The 25919-nt window shown below is 39.9% G+C and overlaps 1 protein-coding gene across 3 annotated transcripts in view; it reads right to left on the bottom strand.

Moving 5' to 3' along the window:
• Positions 1-2104: 2104 nt before the first annotated feature.
• Positions 2105-25919, bottom strand: part of TGFBR3 (transforming growth factor beta receptor 3) — a 119048-nt gene continuing 95233 nt past the window's right edge. Inside the window, exons 8-17 of one of the 3 annotated variants that reach the window (XM_034064005.1) lie at positions 22797-22986; positions 21244-21566; positions 20435-20584; positions 18450-18581; positions 18047-18214; positions 15516-15815; positions 14589-14709; positions 10836-10871; positions 8893-9000; positions 2105-2705 (exon numbers count right to left, since the gene is read on the bottom strand). In XM_034064005.1, the coding sequence (XP_033919896.1) occupies positions 2587-2705; positions 8893-9000; positions 10836-10871; positions 14589-14709; positions 15516-15815; positions 18047-18214; positions 18450-18581; positions 20435-20584; positions 21244-21566; positions 22797-22986 (1647 nt within the window). In that variant the 3' untranslated portion in view covers positions 2105-2586. Of the gene's footprint in view, positions 2706-8892; positions 9001-10835; positions 10872-14588; positions 14710-15515; positions 15816-18046; positions 18215-18449; positions 18582-20434; positions 20585-21243; positions 21570-22796; positions 22987-25919 lie in introns of all 3 variants that reach the window. The other 2 variants (XM_005153919.4, XM_034064004.1) reach the window with 2 other exon arrangements.

Here is a 25919-nt window from a genome sequence, read left to right as displayed (position 1 = left end):
ATTAGAGTATTTTTTTGATAAAAAACACTGATAATGCAGCATGTTTCTCTCAAAAATATACAATTATCTATTTTACATAAAAGTTTTCAACCTGTCCATCCCAACAACCAAATCCAATACTTTCTATGAGAAACTACTTAATAAAATATCTGAGGAAGGAAAGGGTTAAAACAGGGAAAAAAATTTACAAGATATATAAATTTCACAGTAATTGAAATTAAACATTTCATATAGAGTAACTTACATTTATCTAAAACATTTAAATATATCTTTATACAGAAATTTAATGTAGTAAAATATAGCTATGATTGAACTTAAAGACTCTAGTCTTCTTTGAAGACATCTTTAAAGACTTTACACATAGAATATGCTTATGCAATACATTCTGCTGAAGGTTAGGCAAAGCGCTTTCTTTTCAACCACACAGGAGGCACATTCATCCTCCCAACATCTCATAACAGAGCCAATCCTGCATCCCCTTAAGCATGGGATTAACTACACTTACATGTCATCCTCCTGATGGTACCAGCACAGCTCATTGGCCTGGTAACATAAACCATTTTTTGTATAAGCAACCCTATACACTGACCATCTACAGGGACTCCAAGAATAGCCATAACATGGAGAGTTGGGCATGTGCTTGTACTAGCAAGGGCAAGGTGTGTAGTTACTCATATGCCTAAATGCTTGCAGGATTAGTAACAGATTTGATTTAAAATGAGCAATATTCCACCTGATCCTGTGCACTTACATCTATTGCATATCTTGCACTTTGACCATCCTGGCATCAGCAAGGCACAAGTGTAGAATCAGCAAAATAAATTTGCAGCTCAGACTTCAGAGCAGACTATCACTCTAGTGTAATGAATTCCCTTCTCCTCTTGCAGAACACAGGTAACCTTCTCTACAATTAATGTAAGTTACTGATCTCATTTTTAGAGGAAAACAATGCCTGTTTTTCTTCAGAAGGAGAAGGATCAGTAGAACACATTACAAAGTGGCAACATAACAGTCGACAATCACACATTAAAAGTGTCTTTTTTCATTTGGCATTGATTTGGAGGTCAAGATATGGCAATGACACTAAAAAATACTGTGACAATTAGTACCTTTCCGCCATTTCCATATTCCAACACTACTTTGGGACTATCCAATTGCAATGTTCATACACCAGTTTGACACAAGACTGCACAACTATCTTAATAGCTTCATTTTGATATGCAGTGTTCTGCACAAACAGGCTGTACTGTACATTCTTTGTGCCCTCAAAACCATCCCTTATTTCAAAGGGAATTTGGGCTAGCTGAGGGATTAGAACCAAATCACCTGTTCTATCTCCTCTATCTACCTACCGTAAACTGGAGAACTGATTTTTTAATATATGTATATATATGCATTATATCTTTCATGTAAGGAAGGAACACTAAGCTAATTTCCCAACTGTTAAAGTGGTAAGTTAGGCTCTGTATACATAGGTATACATCTATCTCATAAAGACATTGCCATTAAAGGTACACACATCTATGTTAGTGCACAAGACCATTATTTGTCTAAATGTTTGTGTGTGCCTCGATTTGGTATAGGATATTAAAAACCTCTGTTATTTAAAGAGCTTTGGCCCAAAGAACAAGAAAGGGAATGTTAGAGTGTGCTCCTCTCCAATTAGCAAATCAATACATAATAAAACAAAATACCTGGAACAAACTTGAAGCTGCAAACCCAACGGGAAAGCAAATGAGATGCTGTAGCTGTAAGCTGAACAAAACAAAGGTTACTCAAAATAGCTAAACATAGCTGAAGTAATAGAATGTTATTAACTAAAGAGATCTGACCTTGAGGCTTTCTTGCTTAAGACAAATAAAAAAAACCTTTGACCTAAGATTATCTTTCTTTTGCTTATGTTGTGTAGTGATAAGACAAGGGGTAACAACTTTAAGCTGAAAGAGGGTAGATTTAGATAAGATATTAGGAATAAGCTCTTTACTGTGAGAATGGTGAGGCGCTGGGGCAGGGTGCCCAGGGAAGCTGTGGCTGCCCCATCCCTGGCAGTGTTCAAGGCCAGGCTGGACAGGGCTTGGAGCAACCTGGTCTAGTGGAAGATTTCACTGCCCGTGGCAGGGGGTTGGAACTAGATGACATTTAAGGTCCCTTCCAACTCAAACCATTCTATGACTATGACTGAACTCCTGTAATTAATACCTCATGTCAATGAGAAGGCTTAGGGAAAGAAAAAGTCATACAGACAAAGCAGCATTTTCCCAAACTGGCATAGATTTCACATTGAGGGCCCACAGACCCCTAGAACAGGTTGCAGTACTGTAAAATTAGTAGCTTTGTCACATGTTGCACAACATCCTATAGAAGATCCAACAGGCTGTGTTTACCCATGCATTGTGTGCATGTATAGACACACACTCACACACACAGTGGCTTCCCCAAAAGAAAATAAGTCTTTTTCTTGTTTTTTGTAGAAAAATCCCTCCTCTTTTTTCCTTTTCTTTCCCAAAAGCAATCCTTTCAACTTTAAAAAGCTGATGTCCTCACACAGTCCTTTGAACCTATGCCCTCCTATGGGCCTCCGCAGCATTAGGTGGCACTGCTGCTGGAGCAGGGAGTGCTCTGCGTGCTGCCGATGCTGTGTGCTGCACTGCTGTTCTCCGAGGCTGGAGGGGATGTAGGCACCTGCTGCCTTCCCGTGGTTTCTCCTGAGGGAAAGGGGAGACAAAAAGTAGGATTGGGAGAAGGGAAATAGAAAATGTTAGTTGTCATAAAAAACAATACTCCATTCCTGCCCAGTCTTCCTCTTCTGGTGATTTGTATTGCCATGGAATGAATATCTTGGGTGACAGTCCTCAGAGTACTGCTGAAAATGTTACTAGACTTTGACACCTGAGCATTGCACATGGGGAAAACAATAGAGCTATTTTTTTTAAGCATTTTTAAAGCAGCTGATGAAAACTGCCACGATAGACACTGTCTATCTTCTGTTGTCAGCTGTCACTCAAATGGGTCCCCTTTCATGACTCTGACCTCTATAGTTTTGCTGTTTCATGAAAAAAGGCCAATGAAATATAGGCTTTAGTTTTAACGTCAGCTTATAGAGCAGCAGACTCAGTAAAACTGGAGCTGAAGACTAGGATCTTCAATTAGCTGGATACCACATACCCTGAGACATGGCCAGTCTTCTTTGTGTACAAAACCAACAAGCTACCCTGCAAGCTTGACTTGATTTACTCCAAGTATAATTTGCAGGAAGTTCCCCTACAGCTACCACAGTACATGCAGCACTTACAACCTGAAGTGGGAAGAAGTCTCACCATTTCTTGTTAATTGTTTACCGATGGTAAATTCAAAGCTCTTTGTTATTTGCACTGCCAAATCAACTATGAGTTAAAGCCATATGTATGGCTTCTGATAAAACCTAGATTTCTGTCTGTCCACCTCACACCTCTCTGGCACCTGTGGCTCAGATGCTATGAAAAAAATCCACGTCTCAACTATGGTGGAAGTAAAGATTATGTGAATACCTAACAGATCATAAAGAGGCCATGTAGGAAACCACAACTGACATTTTTAAAGTTACAGTGCTCAAATCTGCAACCTTAGCAATATTAAAATAGTCTCTTCAAAACAGATGGCAAGACTAAGTTTGTATGACATGCACTGTAGCTGGCCCCTCCCTTGAACTCCTCTCTGAGGCTGCAAAGCTGTGATCTCAGCAGCAGTAACAGATTGCTGCTGCTTGAGCTGCAGACCAACCATGGCAGCCAGCGCCGGTAAAGGAGCAAGATGGACACATTTTGCCGCATCATGGGCAGGGATGACTGGGGAAAAAAATAAAATCAAAGGCTGTTACATCTTCTGCCTCATGAGTTTATAGTGACACAGTTTTCCTGCTCTACATTGCCCTGATGCCATGGGCCAGTTCTGCAGAGTCCAGTTTTTCTACCCTGGTCATTACCCGGTGTCTGCTTCAGTGACAGGCTGAAGGCTGGAAGCACAGCCTGCATCCAGAGGGTTACAGAGCAGGAACGAGCCAACTTCCTCCCCCAGGAGCTGCTCTGGCACATCCCCATGCCCTGTGTGCTGCTGCCCAGCTGCCAGAGCTCCGAGCTCCTCTGGAATGCGGCTCCGGAGGAAGTGTGCCTTTAACACTTTGTGTCTCGGGCAAGAAGATGTCCTGCAGGCTGCTCAGTATTCAGAGGTCTGCTACAAACAAGGTTGCTCTGAGGACTCCTCACAGCAGAGGCTGCATCTGAACTTTGTAATAGGAACCAGCAGGTTCGCTGTTAGCTTGTGCCACAGCTGTAAGTGCACCGAAGGCCCCACCATGCACAGCTCTTGCCTTGCACCCCGCTGGCTTAGGAATGGGGAGGAAAGGGGGGGACGGGACAGGACAGTGAAACAACAGACCAAACCACATCGCTCAGGAGACCAATGAAATGCTCAAAAAGAGGGTGAGGATCTCACTCTCGAATTCAAGAACTCAGCCCAGCATTTACTGTTGTTGAGCAGATTTTGATTCTCTTTTTCTCAGTGTAAGAAATATCTACGTAGCTCATTCACGAGCAGCAGATTTCTGCTGCAGGTCAGAATCTACCCTCAGTTGTCAGTAAATAAACTGAGTTTCAGTTCTAATTTGCATTGGAAATGGGTTTGCAACCCATCACAGGAAACTGTAGCAAATCAGTGCCTGTGTTATTATACTGTAAAAGCTTTCATGAGCCTTGTTTGGATGTCTTCCCCTCACAACTCACTCCGTTGTCCTCCAGCTGTTTGTGTACACGTCTTCCTTCTTTTTTGTACTACAGGGTATATTTACAAAGACAGTGATAAGCAAACTCCCCTTCATTAAAGCAAAACAAGCGAACACAAACATGAGAAAGCAGCGAGGCAGTGAACCCTACCCCGGCAGCAGGAGGAGAAGCCGCGATGGGCGTGCAGAGGAGCCGCAGCTTCCCCGGCAGGGCCCCTGTCAGCCCTCCCTGCAGCTCCACTGTCACCCATTTTACAAACCACATGGTAACACACAGCTCTGCGTCAGCCTCGGCATGGCAATACAATCTGCATGCGTTTAGCCATAAATTCACTTATAAGCTAAACACATGTTGGTTTTGTTTTATGGCAGAGAGACAAACGCAGCGCTGGGGTCCCTGTGTGAGCCCAACAGCTCGCTTTACTCCTCCCAGCTCCTCTGGAAAGCATCTTAGGAGGCACCCTTCCTCTGGTTTGGGATAGGAGCCCCCTTCCCTCTGCTGTAATTCAATTGCCTCTGCAGCACCTCATCTCTAGTGCACAATCAGCAACTCTGATACACCAAACATTTGTCAAACAATAACAAATTCTCAATGTCCCCAGGCAAAAAACAATCCAAATCACAGGGACATTATGAACGTAGTCTAGCAACCACATCTGGGCTGGCTGACTTTGCCTGTATTTTATTTCCTCAACACCTAGCTAATCTGTAGTGAAGACTTTTTGAAGAATATTCACAAAAGGATGTAAAGAGATGTAAACTATCACCGCGAAGGCATTTTCCATTTGCCTTTTTCATGTAAACAGCTTCATATATCTCATGTTCCTGAACTAGAACTGCTCAAAATGGACATGTCTCATTTATTGACAGTAAACAAGCTTTTACCCATCTGAATGTGACAACATGCACTTTATTATTCACACTTAGGAAAGCTGCCAGTTGTACTCCCTGTCCAGGAAGTCTGAATGTTTGCTTTTGTATCTCCATTTGCCAAATATAATTGGTTGCTATGTTCGTTTATTTTAAATCAGATCCATAAAAAAGGGAGCAGTGGGGGAACATTTTACCCTCTATACTTGCAACACTGCCTGGAGAAGGAAAAACACTCTTTCTAAGAGAATGAAGCGACTGATATTCTGTGTAACACGGTTTACATGGGTTAGCAGTCTCACTAACTCATCAGACTTTCACATGTTCCTTCCTAAACACAGTCAATTATCCCTAAGACAGATACTACCTTGACAGATATTTATCTGGTTACATTTTGAAAGGTTTCTGCATCCATGCACACTGCAATATTCCTAAAGACACCCAGGTAAATTGGGTTAATTGTGGCAAATCTCTGCTACCTTCCCTTTGTTCCTCTCCAGCAGAACCCACACAACTGTGGAAAGCTTTCAGTCACATTCCATGTCCTTTCACTGACTGGAGAAAGAAAAGTATGGAGTCCTTTTGCAGAGCAGTTAGCTAAAATTCCTCCCCTGTTGCTGTAATCCTAGCCTTCCCTCTCTCTTCCTCTACTATCTGTGTATCTTAGGACATTTGTACTCGATTATTAATTGTTTCAGAGAGTCTGGAGTATTCTAAAGCACAATTCTTAGGCTTTGGCAGAAGTCGTCCATGACTGAAATTGGCAAAACACTACACGTAAGAAAACCACAACCAAACCCTCAACACAACAATCCTCTTTTAATATCTCGGGATGAAATCCTACGTATTTTGTAGTTCTCTTCTGCTGTCAACTGTTTGAGATTTAAATGTTAATGGCCTATCAAGATGAAAAAACCAGCTCCTTTATGTAAAGTTTTGTGTATGCTAGAATGAGTCTGACAGTGGAGATATAGTGATAAAAGCCTTTTGCTGTATTTCATACAGGACTACAGCAACAAAAAATACCTTTCTTCAGAAATTCCCAGTTGCCATTCTCCACCAGCAGTAGCCTTTGTCCATGCTCTTGAGCATCAGCTAAATACTTTAGAATGAGCTCCTATGTCTCAACCTTTGGTCTGAAGTACGTTAGAAACCCCCGTGCTACTTGCAACAAAAGATGAGATTTCAGAGCACAGTTCTGCAATACATGAATTCTCTAATGGCAGAAGACAGCCACTCTGTAGATGAAATTTAGATTATCTTCCTCCTCCCTCCCCCTTTATTTTAATAAAGGCCTGCAGCCAGCTCCAGAATGTTTCCACTGCAGCTGGATTATCTTGTCTGCCACAGCAGTTGGCCTTTAAGAGACTGTCCCTGCCAGAGCCTTCACTGCGCTCTGCTGCAAGTTGTGCTTTGGAGATAGAAGACACTATGCACAGAAGAATTATGTGCACAGGAACACAGTTTCACTTTCACAATCCTTTCAAAATCTGAACCTAGGGTTTTTTTTTATCATTTCTGCAAATCTCTGATGAGTTACAATGTCCCCTTCCTTTCTTCTCATTTACTACTTTTGTCTGGCTTTTTTCTCCACTTATTTTCATTTCTCAAACACAAACCAAGAGCAGCTGCCTGCTCTACTACTTGCATGCAGCCCCTATGATGTACTTTGTTAGTGTAATTCTTTTAATGGGACTGGTCCAAGTCCTGTTGTTCCTGAAGGATTTTTCATGTTGGCTTCTCAGTGCTCTTTGACTACTGACACACAACATGTGTCTACATGTGTCTCTGTTCTACATGTGAACAGACAGAACTTCCATATATAACTTCCAATATAAATTATATTACTTTAACAATGCTTAATTTTATGTTAATAAAATCTACCTATTTGGGAATCTTCTTAACTTACACATTCACTCATTGAAATTGCACCTACTTTGCTTCCACAATGTTTCAGTAGTCTATGAGGCAGAATTATGCTGTTCATACATGTTATCACAACCTTTAAATTTTCTACGCCTCAATTCAAAACAAGCTTCATGCACAGCTGAGGCATTGAGAAGTATTAAACTGCTTACACAAAGCTCTTGTACTGCTAACTAGAAAAAAAAACCATACATGTTTTGGTTTTGTTTTTTTTTTCCAAATTAATATAAACTCCTAGGTCATAATATTTACAAAAGCTCTGACCAACAGGGCTGGATGCTCACTCCTAAATAGCCTCCATGAGGTTTTAGATGTTGAAAAACCCTTTGGTGGGCTAGAGGAGAATTCCAGTGCTCCAGAGCCTCATAGGTTTGCAGTAACTGACTTTATTTTCCCCACATGCAGAGATCTTGGAAGGGTCTTGTCAGGTCAGAAGTGGAAGCAGTAGGGAATCCAGCAGGCTGTATGGATCCTGAAATACCCATAATCCACCAGCATCCAAGATAAGATGTTGCAAATCAAAGCCCCATCAGTGTCCAGTCTTTGTCTGTACCACCCTGCAGATTACATGCAACAAAGTTCCCAAAACTCTCTCTTCCTTCAATACAGTACTGTGTTTCTGCTAACTTGTTATGCGAAAAAAAAATCTAAGATACTGAAAAACCACCTATGCATAAAGGCTGCACCAATTCAGGCACATTCCTGGTTATTTGGTTGGACAAAATTAAGTGAGAAGACACTTGGCTTCTATCAATTTAATGTCACAGTTGAAGAATGGAGGAATAAATAACTGGGGCAAAATTTCTATGTAATCAAAGCACAAGAAACATTTTCAAGTCTAGTAACATTCCGAATATATCTATGTAAATAAAGCATTCTCTTGGTCATTTGGCCTACTACTCATACTGATCACATCACATTCTCAGTCACATCAGCCTAATTTAGTAACTGCAAGAAATCTTTTAAGGAGGAATATGGGAGCCAAAAGGGATCCATTGACTGAAACATTAACTAAATCTGAAATACAGAGATGCTACGGGGAATACTCAGTTTCATTCATGTCCCAAGTGAATTTTCAAGATCTGAATTTAAATTTATTTCAGCAAATTTCAAATCATGTTCATAACACATAACATGATTCCATCCCTTTAGGGAAGGGCGGGTTTCAATCTGCTGAGAGGCACCAACAGGCTCATGGGAGGAGGTGCTGGAAACACCCTAGTAAGAGCAGAGAGCAAGGAACAAAGCCCAGGATAGCCTCTGCAAGGGGGGAGGAAAGGGAAGACCGCATTTCCTGCAGCATGATCTGCACTGAGGTCTGCGGAAGCCCTCACCCTTACCTGTGCGAGAGTAGATGAACCAGAGTGCTCCTGTTAGCAGGGCGCCAATTACAAATGCCGCAAAGGCAATGCCCACCACAGTCAGTGTGTCCAGCCCGTAGAACACAGCTGCAAAGGTAAACACACATTATAAGCACTTCTCATGTTCAGTGGCAAATAGTGGTTTATAGAAATTCATCTTATACTTTCATGTGAAAGTCTTTTAAAAATTCACAATTAATTAAGCACTATTTTAAGGAACAGATGAGCTGATCTGCATCAAGGAAATAAAAGTGATGCTTTCAGACACTGGCTTCACTCCAAGCAACTGTTCCACATCACAAAGGAAAAACCCACCTCAGCACACCCAAATCTGGAAAATGTTGCAAAAATTAAGCATTTTCAGTTGGCATTAATAACCTGCCTTCAATGATACGTCCATTTATCTTACAAATGTATTTCCAAAGGGCTGAGGTTTTTAGCAAAAGATGCTTTTAATTTAAATTCCCTAATATTCAAGCAAACTTTCCCCTACATCTCCTACAAGTTCAGTCTGAAATCTAGGTGGGGAACGGAACTGCTGTTAAGAGGAAAGAGATGCCAGCAAAAAGTCAGTGAAAACATAAATAGAAACAATTGTTTTTCACATTTGGCAATGCTTTCAATAACTGAAATTAATTCCAGAGCACAAAAATAGAACCACACACACACGCAAATAACATTCTAGGGGAGAGGCCCTTTTGCAGTGCCATTTCCAGGGTAACAGCATCTGGTTCCTGCATGTATTGCCCCCAAGTGTTAACCAGCCAAACAGTGAAACTTGGCTTTTGTGGTTTTCTTTCTGGTGATTAGAAATACTTCAAAAAATAATCACCACTTTTAGTGATCATTTGGGGGAATTTCTTCTCACAAAACTGATTCCTAGTTTCAGTATTTTTAATGTCTCCCAGTGCACAAATGGTTTAGGCCAGTGATTAACATTTTACTAAGCTTGTCAGGAAATGAGCTGACTGGATCTTCTCAATAGTATCCTTCAGTGGAATTTCAGTTCCCAAACCATGACCAACACCTTCACTTTACATGTGCCTGCATCCAGCAGATATCCCTATGGACATCCCCCAGTCCAAAAACTCCTGAATTCCTGAGGGTCTTCTGGCAAATGGCTTCTCCAACAGTTCCTATTGGCAAGGGCCTTCAGGACTCACTTCTAGGTGCCTGTGATCAAGTTTGCATAGGCAATAGCTGACAGATAGTAGCTTAGAAGGTTTTTTCTCCCAGAAGCTTCATTTCTCATTCCCCTTGCTATTTTGAACAAATTTATCCCCAAAGACATAGGGACAAGGGCAGAGGAAAAAAAAAACAAAACCTTTGCACTTCCTCTTCTCTATCCATTCTTGATTTTGGCTACAAATCATTATCACTTTCCTGTTTACTGCTGTCTTCTAGTGATGCTTCCCTCCTTTTCTTCCCTTCCTATTGACCCTGATTAATTCAATACGTCAGACAACAGAAAACACAGAGAATTTAATCCATATCAAGTCAGTGATCTCATCTCCAGCATGACTTGTAAATGCTGGTGCCAGAGTAACTGGGGATGTGGCCAGCTGCGGTGCAGAGTAGGAGCAAGGTTTGAAGTAAAACATGGGAGCTCCGTTAGCTGACATTGCTGCTGAAATGCTGGTACAGGGAAGCAGTGAAGGGGAAAATAAAAATACACACCAGCAAATGCATTTCCTAAGGCTTTATGGTGTTTCCCCAGATTTGGTTTGCACATGTACAAAAGGTCACAGCCCTTCTATCTAAACGGTGATGGGAATCTTTCAATCAGCAATACAGTCAGAATTCTGTCTTGTCCCAGAATTTCACATGTACACACACACACTCTCAGAAAGCTTTAAGATAATTTTCTTCATTGAGCTAATACTCTCTAGATAAAAAAATTAAGCTTAAAGAGAACTACTTACGCGGCTGTCTCACATTTGGCTTTGGAAGGGAAGAATCTAATTAAAAACAAAGAAAGAAAAAATCAAACACCAACCATTAATCAGAGATCCACATACAGCCTACAGACTATGTAAGCAACCTTCAGGACCCGATCTGAAATAAACACATTAACTGCAATCTTTACAAAACAGGAACTTCAGGAAAACCAGCCCAAATTCAATAATCCTGCTCAGCTCAGAAGAATTCTGTTTGTGTATCGATCATTCCTTGGAGAAACATATCTATAGCACAGCTCCTGTGTGATATATTTTGCTGGCAAGTACACTGCAACTTTTCACACCCAGATGTCACCAGGTCTGACCCGTAATAACTGGTTATTCCTACATGGAGCTCTTAAAGAGCACAGATTGCAAAGGCTGGTTTTAAGGTGATGACATTCATCTGAGTATTCACTAATGACAAACATGAGATATGAATATGCTAGATCACAAAAATTCAATCAAACACTGGCTATCACAACTGAAGAAAAGTTAGTATTATGGCATGATACACACTGCTTTGTCCAAATTGCATGAATATGTGTTGATTCACAGTTTCCTGAGTCTATCCTACTTGGTATTCTGCTTTAGATGTTTGGTGATATAATGATACATACGAAAGAAACGCTCATAGCTATTATATCAAAGCTATTATTCTTGGCAAGAATATAAAATATCATCATTATCGGCATGTAACAGAAAGAGAGAAGTAAACATATACTTAAAAATGAAGAATTTTCCCTTCTTTTGATAACTGGCTTGGGCCACAAGGACCTGTTTGGTTAGCTGCAGTTTGTTTCTGGACTGCCCAGTAACCCAGGGATCACATTTAAATTCTGGCATATCTGAGTGTGTTCAGTGCAACAGCTGTAAAAGGATTTGGTAAGACAGTGTCCCAGTAGTTGTTTCTGTATCTTTAGCAACTGAGAAAAAGACTTGTTTAACTGCTATCTAAACACAGCAGCTCAAAAATACTGCAAATAAGTACATTAAATTACCCTTAAAACAAGCCCATACCTTCTGAACCCCAAATGGCAGCACTAAACTGCCAGTGATACCCTATAAGATCATTAGGCTCACATGCGCCTACAACATCCAAAAAAGCATTTTATTTGTTATGATTGTCACTTGTTCTAACACACAGCAAAAGTGTAACTTAATGCAAGATCTGTGAGGAGGACTGGACTGAAACCAAGGAGTACTGAACAGTACAAACATGGGTAAGGGCACTATCAGTTTGTCCAAACGCTCTGCTAGCACATCTCAAGTGCCAGGAAAATGCCTTCTGAGCTGAGGGGAGAATGAATTTTCCATGCTCATTCTGCCACTGGCCTCTCTACAGAGGATATAAAGTCTGCTAATGAGAGGCTGCATCACCCACTATCAATTCTCCCCAGTCACCCAGTTCTTACACATATTTTCATGTGATTTGCTCAGTGCAATACAGAAGCAGAGGAAATCCTTAAGGTCCAGGAAAAGCAGCTAATTTAGAATCACCAGCAGCCAGTCTTTAGAAATCATCATGATTTTGTACAGTTTTATAGCATAGAGGCACTTGTTAGCTGCTCACCTGACCTGCTTTCTATGCCCTGTCTCCTTTTGCTGTGGAAACAATAATCTATAGTTTCCACACTTAGCAAAAATCTGAACAATTGGTAGATCATTTCAACAGAAGAACACCTATTTCTTAGCATTTAAATGGCCACCACTAAATATGCCTCTCATTGAAGTGGGGGAGAATGTGTGCATGAAATGCAGGAATGCAAAGACAAAGTATATGGCATGGAGTTTTAGACACTTCAATTGGGATCTACTGCAGTAATGTAAGCAAATGATCTTGGAAATAACTAACAAAATTAGGAAGAGAATTATTCCCATTCAGACACACAGTTCTGGTTTCTATTATAGTCAATGACAGTCATAAGCCTAAGTTTGAAGAACAAAAGACAACACCTTTGCAACTACCAGTTTGTTCTGACTTTTGAAATGTCAAGTGCATGACTTCTGCATTTAGCTCAGAAAACAGGTCCAATTGCAGTAACTCATGTAAGATGTTTTACAACAACGAAAACTGGCCTGTTCCCATGAAAGCAAATGAAGGACACCACACCTCTGAAATATCAATTCTCCTGTTCAGCATTTCTTCTCCAAATCATATGTTCACATATTGGCCAACAATGGCATTTGTCTTTTAGAAAGGGGCTGCTTGATTCACTGCAGAACAACTGCATACCAACAAAGCTATTCTGTTCATGTGCCACTTTGTATGATGTCTGAAAGCTGTGATATGCTGGAGAGATTTCCACAAAACACCCCACAATTAGACTAAAGCACCCACAATGCAACAAAATGCTCTATCACACTGATGTCTTGTAACTAATCTTTATAAATTTAGCTCATCTTTGCACACTGAGAGCTTGTGCCGCTCACAAAGACAACATTCTCAGTGAAGCCCAAGACAGGAACTGTGCACAATGCTCCACACATCGGAAGGGCAAGAGACCTCGAAGTACAAGTCTATTTATTGAAGGCTGAACTTCAGTTGCAGGATTTACTCATTCCCAATAGAATAACCACTAAGGAAACAAGAAAGAGAGCTTTGCAAAAAGAAAGAGTTGCAGAATCAGGCCCAAAGCACAGTTTGAATTGTACCACACTGACAGATCAAATACTCGCCCTTAATTCAGACTGGATTTGATCTGTAAATTTGTAAAACCCCCCAAAACTAAATATGAGCTGACTTGCAGAGTTAAACAAAAGCAGTTGTTGCTTATGTCCCCTAGCAATGCTGTATGGAACTTTACACTGTTTGAAGACTAAAAGCATGCACTGTACAAGTGACGTTAAAGGACTTCTGATCTGCATCCTTTTGACACTCCCCAGAAAGCATTTCAAGGGTCAAACAGCCTTTGGACACAACTGGAAGATTTTAATGTGCACGTGAAGCTACAGAAGCTTCTGGTTAAACTCCCATGCTAATACAAAAAAAGGAAAAGACAACACACGCATTTTCTTCTCCAAATGCACCAGAATGTGACTGATGTTGCCATAGGGATTCACTATGAAAAACTTTCAAATTTAATGTAACTGTGAACACAATTCCTACTTCAGGGTATATTACTCTCAGGGCATAATCTTAAACTAGAGTCCAGTCCCATCGAGCTGTTTGGCATTATCTCATAGCGCTCTTTAGCATTTCCAATGCCTTCAACCAGATACTAGCCACATTCATGGGGTTTTTCCTTAAAGATTATAAAATCAAACAAGCCCCAAAGTGGAGCTAAAATCCCTTTTTGTGCATCTCACCTTTTGCTCTGAATATTAGGCTTTACAGTCCCCAATACTCTGAAATTCCATTGTTGTTATTCCTAAATATGTATTTACAAGCAAAATAAAGATATCATACAACAGGGAGAAGAGTACTGCCTTTGATCTCTGGCCAACTAGAAGTTGCTGCAACAAAATATGCTATATTCATAAATATTCATACTTCTGAAAACCATAATGGTGTAGGATGGTATTCCTTCCACAATGCCTGTCAAAACCAAATGCCCAGAGATCAGTAATAACACTCAAAAACCAGCAATGAACTGCCATGATGATTGCTGCCAGGGAGATGTCTCAACTAGTAACATCTTACAAACACAGTATTGTAAGATCATACAATGCCACATGGAGCACTCTCTCATTTCAAGCAGCTGTATCTTATACAACAGTACAAGCTCATTTTCATACCTTCTGGTTTTCCTTCATGTGATACTACAACAAGGGGCTTGGTGAAGGTTTTCTTGTTGTGCATCATAGCCAAAATCATATCCACATTGAGAGAAGTGCAAGCTTCATCAGGAGGAATGCACTGCAAGTGGAAGAAGCAGTGCATGAGGTCAGAGAGAGTCACCCATTGCCAGCTCCACAGCTGCAGCATCATCAGTTTTATCCTATATTCTTTACCAAAAAAAGAGGACAACCTCCAAACAACCCCATATAATGTACTGGCAAAGGTAATTCTTAGCTGTGCTTCAGGACACAACCTTTGCCTTCATTAAGGATCCTCTAACCTACATGACAGGTGTTACTATTGAACTTAAAAAGTAATAATTATTTTATGATAAATCTGTTTTTAAAAATCTGGTAACCAAAACTGTAGCTCCCAACACATGTTGATCAACATTGAAAAGTCATCTTTAATAACCCCAAACAAAACATTTTAAGGAGAACACACATAAACCCTAACGAAATTCCAAATTCTTAGAACATGTTCTTTAACAACTAATTTACAGTTATTTTCATTAGTTATAAAGCAAAATTTGGCAGTTCTCTTTTGTAGCAGTCAGATAGCTGGTATTTTGCATGTCTTTGGAAATTAAAGGTAACAGTGCTTGTGCTTTAGATTTTAGGTAGCAAAGATAAATTTGAACCATTTGTACAATAAAAAGCAATTTCTATTTATCCTATGTAACCACCTAATACAATTTAAACAAAAACTGTAAATCATGCAGTCAAAATGCTTAGCATCACAAGTCTTATCTATTAAAGCCTTGAACCTAGAGATAAAATGTGCACAACATCAATGCCACAGAAAAAAACATTTATTCACTTCAAAGTAAAAAATCTCTTATTTTCATCTAAATCAGAAACTTAAGACTTCAATAAATTACTGACCTTTGGCAGTCCTTGAGTATCTTTATCTTTGTTGGTACACAAAGTCAACTCACAGTGAAGAAAGAGCAGTGAGATGTTGAATATTGGCTTAAACACAAAGCTAAACCTCTTTTTGTCCTTTTGTGCATATGGTATCAGAAAGTTCACCTTCTCAGTGCTGTAGAATTTAACAGATTCATCTTTAGGACAAATGTTTTCTATAATGGTGTAGTCAGACATTCTATCGGGATTTGAGAATGCAGAAATGAAGCATGTTTGAATGGCAAAGCCCAAGGATCTGTCAGCTTTAGTCACAGACACCTGCATTAAAGAAAGGCAGTGAGATGTCAGAAATTGCATTTTCACTTTGCATTTCATTAATATTTTCAACAATTTTTCAAGCAGTTTTCCAGTGCCACTTCCAATCTGAACTATTTTGAAGGCTAAATGTTAAAGATAGGCTGTCAAACTGTGAGAAAGAAAAGCTGTCGTTTCAAAACCAGCAGCTGTTAAACCACACAACCGTGTCTAAATACAGCAATCTCTTATCTTTCCGAAAGCAGAACTAAAACCCAGTCTAGATCAGACACATAGTTAATGCCTGCAACTGCCACCTGAAATGGCTCTGCTTCCCTTAGACATACAGGCTGGAAGAGAGCTGTATGGAAGTCAATTATTAATTCCATGTCTTTGTATCCGCTTGAAACATTAATGAAAAAGGGCAAAAAAGAAAGGCAACAGACACAGCAGAGAACCCACCCCCAGCCAGGAGAGGAATGCAGAGGCAGAGAAGAGGTCATGGTCTGACATGTGGGTGGCACTCGTGGACTCAGGGGGCAGGGGAGACTCCTAAAGGATCCTTTTAGTTTATTGTAAGTCTGAAATTCATATTCCTTTATGAAAAATGACTGCAAACTTCCAGGACACTGATGCTGTTCAGCTGGGCTGGAATGCAGGCAAGAAATGTTACAGAATAATTAGGGAAAAAAATTTAATGGAATTTGTGACAAATGAAGCATGCTGCTCTTAATAAACAACAGAAGTGTTGTGCCTCAACTATTAACACTGCCTGATGAAAACAGTTACACAAGAAATTACTTTCTTCTTAGAAGAAATGTGCTTTATGTGCACTTAATCCTGATGTGCTGCATGTATATTTAAGGAAGAGCCTGCCAAAGTTTCCTGTGGTCTGTACAGAAACTTTTGGATGCTATGAGTTGTGCAGTGAATAAAGGCATTTTTTCTCTCCCTTACGTGAGCAGCAATCAAATTAGAAATAAAGGGATGTGTTAAAGCATCTAAGCAAGAAAGACCATCTTCTAAAATGAACAGAAATAAAGACTGATGAATGAAAGTCAAGTCACAGTTACTGACAGTTAAATAAGATAATGACATAAATTATGTCAAGGGTAGGCATGCTACACTATCATGAAACACCATCAGGTAAATAAAGGGAAGAATGATATTTCAAGGAAAGAAGAGAACGAAGGAGGATAGCAAGACCAAAATGTGGTAAGAAAATGACAGGAGAGAACAAAGATGAAAAAAAAATAGCCAAAAGATTCAAATACAAAGAAACATTTCTAGCAGAGAAACAAAAGGGAGCTATAGCATTCTTACAGGTTGTGACCTAAGCAATCTTTTGACCAAAAGAATTATGTATATTAATAACAAAAGCAAAACAGAAACAGAAATAAAAATGTTAGAAATCTGCATCAGCTAAAAATAGAATCACAGAAGTTCAAAACTGATACAGGTTTTCCACTGTGCAATAAGAAGCAGGGAAAATAAAGGCTTCTGCCAGGACAGGTGATGAAGAAATTAGAACATCTGTCTGAATAAACAGCTCCAAAACTGATCAAATCCAGAGGGCTTGAAGCCACAGGGATTCATCCCAGATCACTGAAGGAAGCAGCTGGTTTTGTCCAAATGAAAAAAAAAAAAAAAACGTATTCTTAACTGAACACAACACATTTTTGCTTCAACTGCCTTAGGTATTCTCACTGGGAACAGAACGAGGAGACACAACACATTGAAACAATGATGAAAACTGCACCAATGTCAAATGGGCAGCTACACTTCTGCAATATGGGCTCCCAAAGAGCTACCTTGGGCAAGAGAAACATGGCACAGTGCTGCTTCTGGCAACATCCTCATTTTCCTGGCCTTATAAGCCCAAAATACTGACTGTATTGGTCTGAAGTTCCTCACCATATTACCAAATAACATGAACTCTGAAGTCTTCATCAAGAAATGCCAGTTCAGAAGAGCTCAGAGAACACCTTGAAATTCTGCACAGAAAAGCAGATTTGGCAAGAATGACCCATTTACCTTGTTTAATTCACCCATTTTGCAGGAATCCCTTGGTTTTGACCCAAAATAGATTGTCCTGCTTCTTACCCCACAGTTTCTGTTCTCTGCAGCCACTAAAGTCTTGTCTGACTAAAGCAACTTCACAATGAGACCTTTCAATTGACAGGAACAAATCTGGCGCAGCTGCATGGCCTTGCAAACCATTTCCATTGGTTTGAAAGCCTTTTTCAGTTCGTTACCTCTACGTATACTGGCCCATTCTCAGCCACAGAGAAGAGTCCTTGAGAGGGAGCAAGGAACAGATCTGTTTTGTACAGCTCCATGTTGAAGGTCACATTGGCGATGTGTGGTTCAGGAGGCCAAAACATGCCTCTGTCATCCTCCGGCTGGTGCAGTGTGCAATTAAACTGAAATCAAACAAACCAATACAATAACATCCTGAGTCAGGGGTGGTAGCTGGATAAGAAGAAATTAGAAGTGTACGATACAGTGTAAATCTTCAATAGGGTCACAAGCAATATAAGAGAAAGGAAATGCATTAAAAGACAGATTAATTGCTACACAATTAATGTGATTTCTTGTGAAGTGCCTAGTACAATAGGCATTTCTCTAGTGTCAGGTGCAAACCCAAGAGGGACATACCGCTATTTCAGGCCAGCTTGAGAAAGCAACATCTCCTTCATCAGCATCCCCTGGAAATCCATTATCACCTGATTCCAGGTCATCATCATCAAAGCCACTGCTCTCAGCTGGTGATGACAGCTGAATAACTATCTGCACAAAAGGGATTGCAAATGCATAAAATTAGGGGACAACTCAGCACTCTCTCTTCATGGTTATTATTTCCTTCTCTCTTCAGAACAATACAAAGGCCAGAAGAAGTGCACCAGCTAAGCAGATAGTGAAAAGCACATCTTAAACAGCCTTGTGCTGAGCATGTAAGGTATGTAGGGTCTATTTAGAGAATGTCCCTTAGTTTTTTTCCACAATTCAGAGCCAGCAAAGACACCAGTCTGGGTGCTAGCGTCTGAATGAGCAGCCTAGCATTTCCATTCTATTTCTGGTATTCCTATAACCAATGCTGAAAAAAGAAATGGCTTTCTAAAGTGTTTTTTTTTTTTGCAACTTAGTTTTCCTTAATGAACTAATGGAAAATCACTGCAAGTGTTCGGGTCATTAAAGGATTTTCTCTTCTGTCATTTGACTATTTTTTTCAGAGATGTACACCTAAAACCACCATATCCCTTTCTTCATTTTTTCTTCCTTTGTTTTTCTCTGAATTACTACTGAATTCCCTGTCCCTTTTTGTCCTCCTTTACACACTTCTCCATTTCTTCACCTGACAATTCCTCTTTTTGCTTTCCAATGTTCTGCACTCTGCTGCTGTAAGCCCTGCAACTCCTCAGCTAGTTTCCTCCCCTCCAGAACTTCATCTTGGTTTTCTTGGCTATTGAGTAACTGCTCAGAAGTGACATATACACTCTGAGAGTCCACTGCATTGTGCTCATTTTTTTTAGGTGAAATGCTCCCAAATTCTGAAAGATACCATACATGTTTTGGAGTGTCAGGGATTAGCCAAGACCATTAAAAGACGTGATGCAGAAAGGAGAAGAGGCAAATACCCATTTTAGTTTGGGCCATAATATAAGGGCAATGACAATATTTAACTCTAGACCTGTGCTATTCTGTAGCTTGGAGATTTTTCTATCCACAGTCTTGGTCTGGGACTGTTTCTAAAGTTAGGTGCTACAGACTTGCCAGTACAGAATGGTTTTAAGCAGGCAAGGTAAGATCAGATTGCCTTAGCTGTGTTTGGGTTGGCCCATCATTTGCTGAGGTTAATTCTGTGTACTGGAAAGCTTAGCATGAAAAACGTGTCATTACTTTCTAACCCAGATCAGCTGCACTGTACTCAAGCTCATAAACTGAGTCAGTCTGGAAGCAGTTGCTTAGAACTTAACTGGCTCCTTAGCATCATCACTCATTCAGAGCACTCAAGAGTCCCTTCATTGTGTACATCAACTGATAGCAAATATGAATCCAACTTAGAAGAGAGAAGCATGCAAAAATAGTATCTTCTTTTTCACATACAATTTGGGAAGAAAAAGCTTCATTTAATGAAATAATGAATTAGCGAGTAATTCATAGAATCATAGAATAGTTAGGGTTGGAAAGGACATTAAGATCATCTAATTCCAACGCCCCTGCAGCATATGAATTAAATGGTATTGCTTTGTGCAATTACAAAACTTCATTCCTATTTCTCCTTACAGCTATGTAGTACTGTTATGTACAGGTACATCGAAGCTGCATAGGAAAAGCTGGTGAAACTTCTCTGAGATTGGTATGGATGGTCCCCAGATTGCAGTCACGCAGTTTTATAACAGTGTTTAGCTCAAACTCCTCCTTTTTCCTTTGGAATACTATCTGACCACAGGAACACACTGAATGTGCAGCCTTCATACCTCCTTGAATACAGGGACTGTGACTACAACTAGGCTTGAGCTAGACAGGAAAAGATCCGGATGCATCCCTTTTGCTAAGACCAAAGATAACTACAATGGCTTCCTTGTCCTTGTACCACTATGATGTGCAGTGCAGGAGGCTCTTCTTTGTAAAATACTCACAGAGTTAAAATAAACAATCTTGTTCAAGATATATGCTGTCCGGGTCCCACATTTGTTCAGCAAAGACTCCAAAATGAAATGGGTACCATTCATCCTGGCTTTGCAAGAGTGATCCAACAGCGAGAGTTCTGTCCTTGTGTAGCCACTAGCCTGAAACAAAAGTCCTTTGTAAGTGGCTGAAACACAATTGTGTTAGGCTCTTGCTTAAAGTGCAGCTCAGACTACCGCTCATGACTGCTAATAGGAGGAAGTGAAGTTCATTGTACTGACATTCAGGGAAGGTCACTCTCAGAATGCTGTTGTACAAGACATGGAATAAATGTAACATGGAACAAAGAAAACAACAGGTTCATTATTAATCTACTGATTAATAATGCTGACTCTGTTTGGTCTGAAACGAGCTAAAAACGCTGCCTGTGTCAGGCTCATTTCCACAATGGCCACAAGCAACCTGTCAGCTGGTAGATGGTAAAGACAGATCTATTCAGGTCTCATGCAACTATCAAAAGCAGCTTCTTTGTATTACAGAAGTTAAAACCAGACTGATGGCCGAGTACAGTCGTTTTCTGACAAACCAACCCTTCAAAGCTTTAATCAGAAAATCCCTCCACAAACTACCTGATTGCTGGGAAGAGGAAACATGACTTGAGTTACAACTATATTATAGTTTCCTCACAAAACTCTTTTCTGGGAGGCTGGCTGGTGATGGGTATAGACCTTAGAATGTTTATTTTTTATTATCAAAATACAAATACAATGATTTGCCCAGAAAAGCCTTCCCAAATTTGAGAAAAAGAGACACCACCAACCTGCAGAGAGTCTTTTTCTACAGCTACTGTCATGATTTTGTCATCACACTTTACTGACAGGGCCATATCAGCACTGCCCTGAACCTCTTCAGGTTCTTTATGTTTTGAGAGGGAATGCTCAAAATCATGATTTATTAATTTATCCACTGATTCCCTGGATGGGAAGATTCCTTCTCCCACTGTGTCATGTCTTCCTCTGTTAATGTGAAAAGGAAAAGTCAGGCCATCACTTAATGCAGGATTCTTTGGGGCAGGCAGTGGGTTAGCACCCAGCAATTCTGTCAGCTCTGGAGGAAGGGAATGATCTTCTTCATCATTCATCTCTTCTAAAACAAAAAAGGAAGGAAAAAGAAAATAAAAAATGGGAAAACATTAGGTTATTTGATATTTTTTCCTAAAAGTATTCAGAACTAATCATTTTCATACAAAAAAAAGAAGAAAAAAGTATTATCCAGAAAGGAAGTTCCTGAAGGACACCTAAAGCACCATCTTTGTATTTTCCAGATATCTAGCCACAATTCCCCCAGTAAGGGTTTAGTTGTTATTGTGACATCTGATCTTGGTGTATTTTAGTCCCTGCTAGAAATCTGCTTCACCAGGAGCTAAAAATAAAACTTTGAGGAGTGGGCCTATTATATGCAAAAGGCAACCACAGAGGTAAAAGGAACATCCCATTTAGAAAATATTCTAGTTTATTGCTGCTGAAATAGCCGAAGTGCAAATCATGGCATGAAATACATCACACATTCAGTCACTCCAGAGTTGTGGAACTACTTACATAACCAAAGTCAAGTTAAACGAGGCTTAACTTTATACTGTGTAAATGAGAACACTATCTGCTGGCTTAAACACGCAACTGCTCAGGACACAAGTCTCAACACCCACCCCAAGCAGGTAGTGCAATTGATAGAATTAAGCAGAGAGTGCAATTGATAGAATTAATGTGAACATCAGCTTTATCAAACCAGCTAAGCAACACTTCTAGTGGATGAAGTAATGAATAAGCAGATGCAGCTCTACTAGCTTCAGTGGACACAGATAATTATACATCAGCAATGCCTCTGGCCAAATAACTAATTTAAGGGTTGTATTTATTCAATTTGCTCAGATTTTTATGGTAAGACAGTTTTGTCTGAGAGCAATTTAAAAGTTTATTTAATTATCTCAAGGAAATACTATGCTCACACTTTTGGGAAAAATATTGTAGAACCAAAGCTGGGTTTATTAACTTAAAAGATATCCAGCTACTGAAGTCCATTGCAGTGAAGGCTGAGCATGGTCAGCTGTAACAGCTTGTGAGCTGGATAAACTATAACCATTTAATTCCACTAAAATTTCAGGAAATAACACAATTTGCCTGGATTTTTCTCATCAAAAAGCCACAGGATACTTAGTTTAACCAGCATTCACAGATACTCCAACACCAACTTTCTTGATGATGAGTAACGAAAGTAGTGCAACCCCCAACAACTGACAAAGCACCTTTCAAATCATCATATTCCTGGAAATACAAGACATATTTTCTATATGCTAGAAGTCCATTTCAAGTGTACCTGTATCTTCAAGTTGCAGATGAAATCTGTTAGCAACAGGGGCTTTTGTGTAGGAAATAACTGGACTGTAGTTATGCTTATAAGCCCACTTGATCAAACTCTCATGCGATGAGGGAAGATCAGGTATTACTGATTTACTCATGCTCATGGATCGTTCCGTTTCCTTTCCAAAACCAATGCTATTTGATGTCTGCAAAGAAAAACTTGGTTTATAATTTACCATTTAAGGATAATTAAAATGGAATAGTGACACTAACTGAACATGTTTTTTTACTCTACTAACAGAAAGCTGAGAACACCTGGGAAATAAACCAAACTCTGCCACTTTAGGCACAGAATTGCTGCATACACGGAGAAAAGGCCCCCCTTCCTCCAAGCCTCTACCAGGAGTACAATAAATCAAGGTAGCTCAGAACTGTTAATCCCTAATGAGACAAAGGCATATTTACAGCTGTATTTTCTTCAAAACTGAATTGAAATTACTTCTGAGGTAAAGAGAACTCAAGATGACAACTGATTCTTTCAAATGTCCCCTTCATTTCTTTGAGGAGAGCATTACTTAAGCTACATGTGGGAAAACCTTTGGTCAAATGAGCATTACTGAAAAAGTCAAAACATAGCATGCTCATGAAGTAGAGAGCTGATACCAGCAATGCTTTAAAGTCAGCTGGAACTGAGGATAGTCTATGTCTCTCTGAATGAGCTTCATGCTGTGTACCTCCTGCAAAATGTTGAGTATGTTAAACAGGACTGAATTCAACCCTTAATAGAGCAATAAGCATGAGCATATGCATGTATGCAAGGCCAAATTGCTTCAAAAGACAGCATACACTTTCTTCACAATAAAATTTCAGATTTCATTAACAATGTAAGTTTTGCACAAACACATTCATACAGTGAGCTCATAATGCACTTGCTGACCTCTTAGTTTTACCATTAAATCATTAAAAATAACAACTCCTCAGAGTTGGCCACGGAATACAGATGAGACACACAACCAGTTTTACTGTAAAAGTTCTGCAAAACCTCCAATTTTCTTGTACAAATGGGTGAGTATAACAAATGTAAGAAGCATCTCTAGCTGTTAGAGGGGCAGGTACAAAACATTCACTGATATTTCACTTGCTTTTAAGTGCTTGGCATCTTAAACTAGTATTCACACAAAGCTAAATACATATGTATTCATTTTCATATACACAACATTACTATTATGCCTGTAACAATCACATCAACTACTACAGAACAAGCTGAGCAGACACACAGCAGGAAAGGCACAACGACCCACTTGTCAAGGATTTCTGCAATGGGATCAAACTGCACTTTCCATATGCAGATGACACCACTGAATGCTCTACAACAAACACCTTAACTTCTATGTCTGATTACCTTCATGATATAGGCTGCATTTTTGAAATCCCCATTAGTTTCCCTCAACGTAAGCCACTCTTAATTCTCTTTCACTCTAGAACATCAAAAGATTGACTGCACCAATCTCTTTTGCCCAGATTGTTTTTACTCAGTGGTTGTATGGACTTGCTACCCAGCATCACTGAGCTCAGCTGCACGTCTTTGCCTGACCTCAGAAATGGAGCTTTTGAAGAAAGTAGCGAATAAAGCTTGTACAGAGTCCTGATGGAATGGCACAGCACAGTTTTTGTTTGGCTCCCTCCCTCGTTTCTTCCTAATGACCCAGTTCTACACCCTTTAAACACTCATAGCTTCACAACTGAAGTTACAGAGAATTTTAGGTGCAGAGTGTCTAGCTTGAAGATACTGTTGCCAGTACAGTTATCAATGACCAGCAAAGGCCACTGAAGTAAGAAACAGAAAGGAAGCAATAAGTATCCTAATTTTAGTGCCTTATTACTGTTTTGGATCAAAAAAAATCTCTTATTCTTCAACAGATACTAATCTGGATATGATTTATCACACATCTTCACATTACCACACAGCCTTGACTGGTTGGAATTATTATGCTACCCCAACATTGCTGGACCTCCCTCTCTGCTTTCCTTCTCTTTTTTGTCATGAGGAGACAGCTGAATAAACATTTATCTCAGAATTTTACTGTCCTAACTGGGACCTGACCATTTTGTTGGCTTGTTTTTACCTCTCCACTCCATGCTGAGTCTGTAAACATTCAGTCCTGCATTGCCTCAGTGAAACAAAACCAAGCACAAGGGCTTACAGAAATAGATATAATGAAGTGCCTTTACTTGCCTGCACTGCCAACACATTCACTCGCAGTAGATGAAACCAAGCAATGAAAGCCACCTTCTAACCTACTGAGACCATTTCAGAAGCTGCTGGGCAGTTGTTCTCCTGTAAAGAAGAGTCCCTCCAAGCTTCTGAAACCCTCATGGGTTTGCTCTGTGCATTTCAATTCTCTCACTCTTTGCCCCTCAACACATTTACTTTCTTTCTGCGACTTCACATCTTTGCCCACTGTGCAGCCCACAGCTTTCTCAAAAGATACTGAGTCCAAAGCAATGTGAATGGCAGAGTCCACAAGCACAGAAATACACAAGAACTGCACTGGGGTGAAGGAAGGACAGACTGCACACACAAGTTGCACACAGCCTGGGCGGAAAGCATTGTGCCTATATTACATGCAGTTACTTAAACTATTCCCATTTTACTTATTTTGTGTTCATCCTCTTTCAGAGTTTCAAAAAACACAGCAAGCTGGGAGCTGAGCCAGATGACCCAAAAAGTCTTTTTCATTTTGTCTATGAACTTAGACCTTAATAACTCATGGTCCTGAGTCTGAGGCAGCTTAGCACTAACCTTTCCCTCTTGGTTTGCCAATCCCCTCAAGACAATTCTGATTAGTACTGAGGGCAAGAAGTTAGGAAAATTGAAGTGCATGGAACTGCTTCAACTAATAAAAAGAACATTGTGAAACATTACCTAATTGTTCAGTAATGTTATTATGCATTGTCTAAACTTGGGCTTGGATAGGCCTTCAGCTTAATAGAGATATGAAGAGATCCTAAATGCTGGATGTACAGGCTTTATAATGACATGGGGGTGTTCAGTTCTCTCCCACACCCCTCTAAATGAAGGAGAACAAATACACATTCAGAAAATGAAGTATCTCTATAAATGAAGCAGTATAGCAAA

This window comes from Melopsittacus undulatus, chromosome 6, assembly GCF_012275295.1.
Source record: "Melopsittacus undulatus isolate bMelUnd1 chromosome 6, bMelUnd1.mat.Z, whole genome shotgun sequence".
NCBI lineage: Eukaryota > Metazoa > Chordata > Aves > Psittaciformes > Psittaculidae > Melopsittacus > Melopsittacus undulatus.
This window is presented reverse-complemented; position numbering and strand designations above follow the sequence as displayed.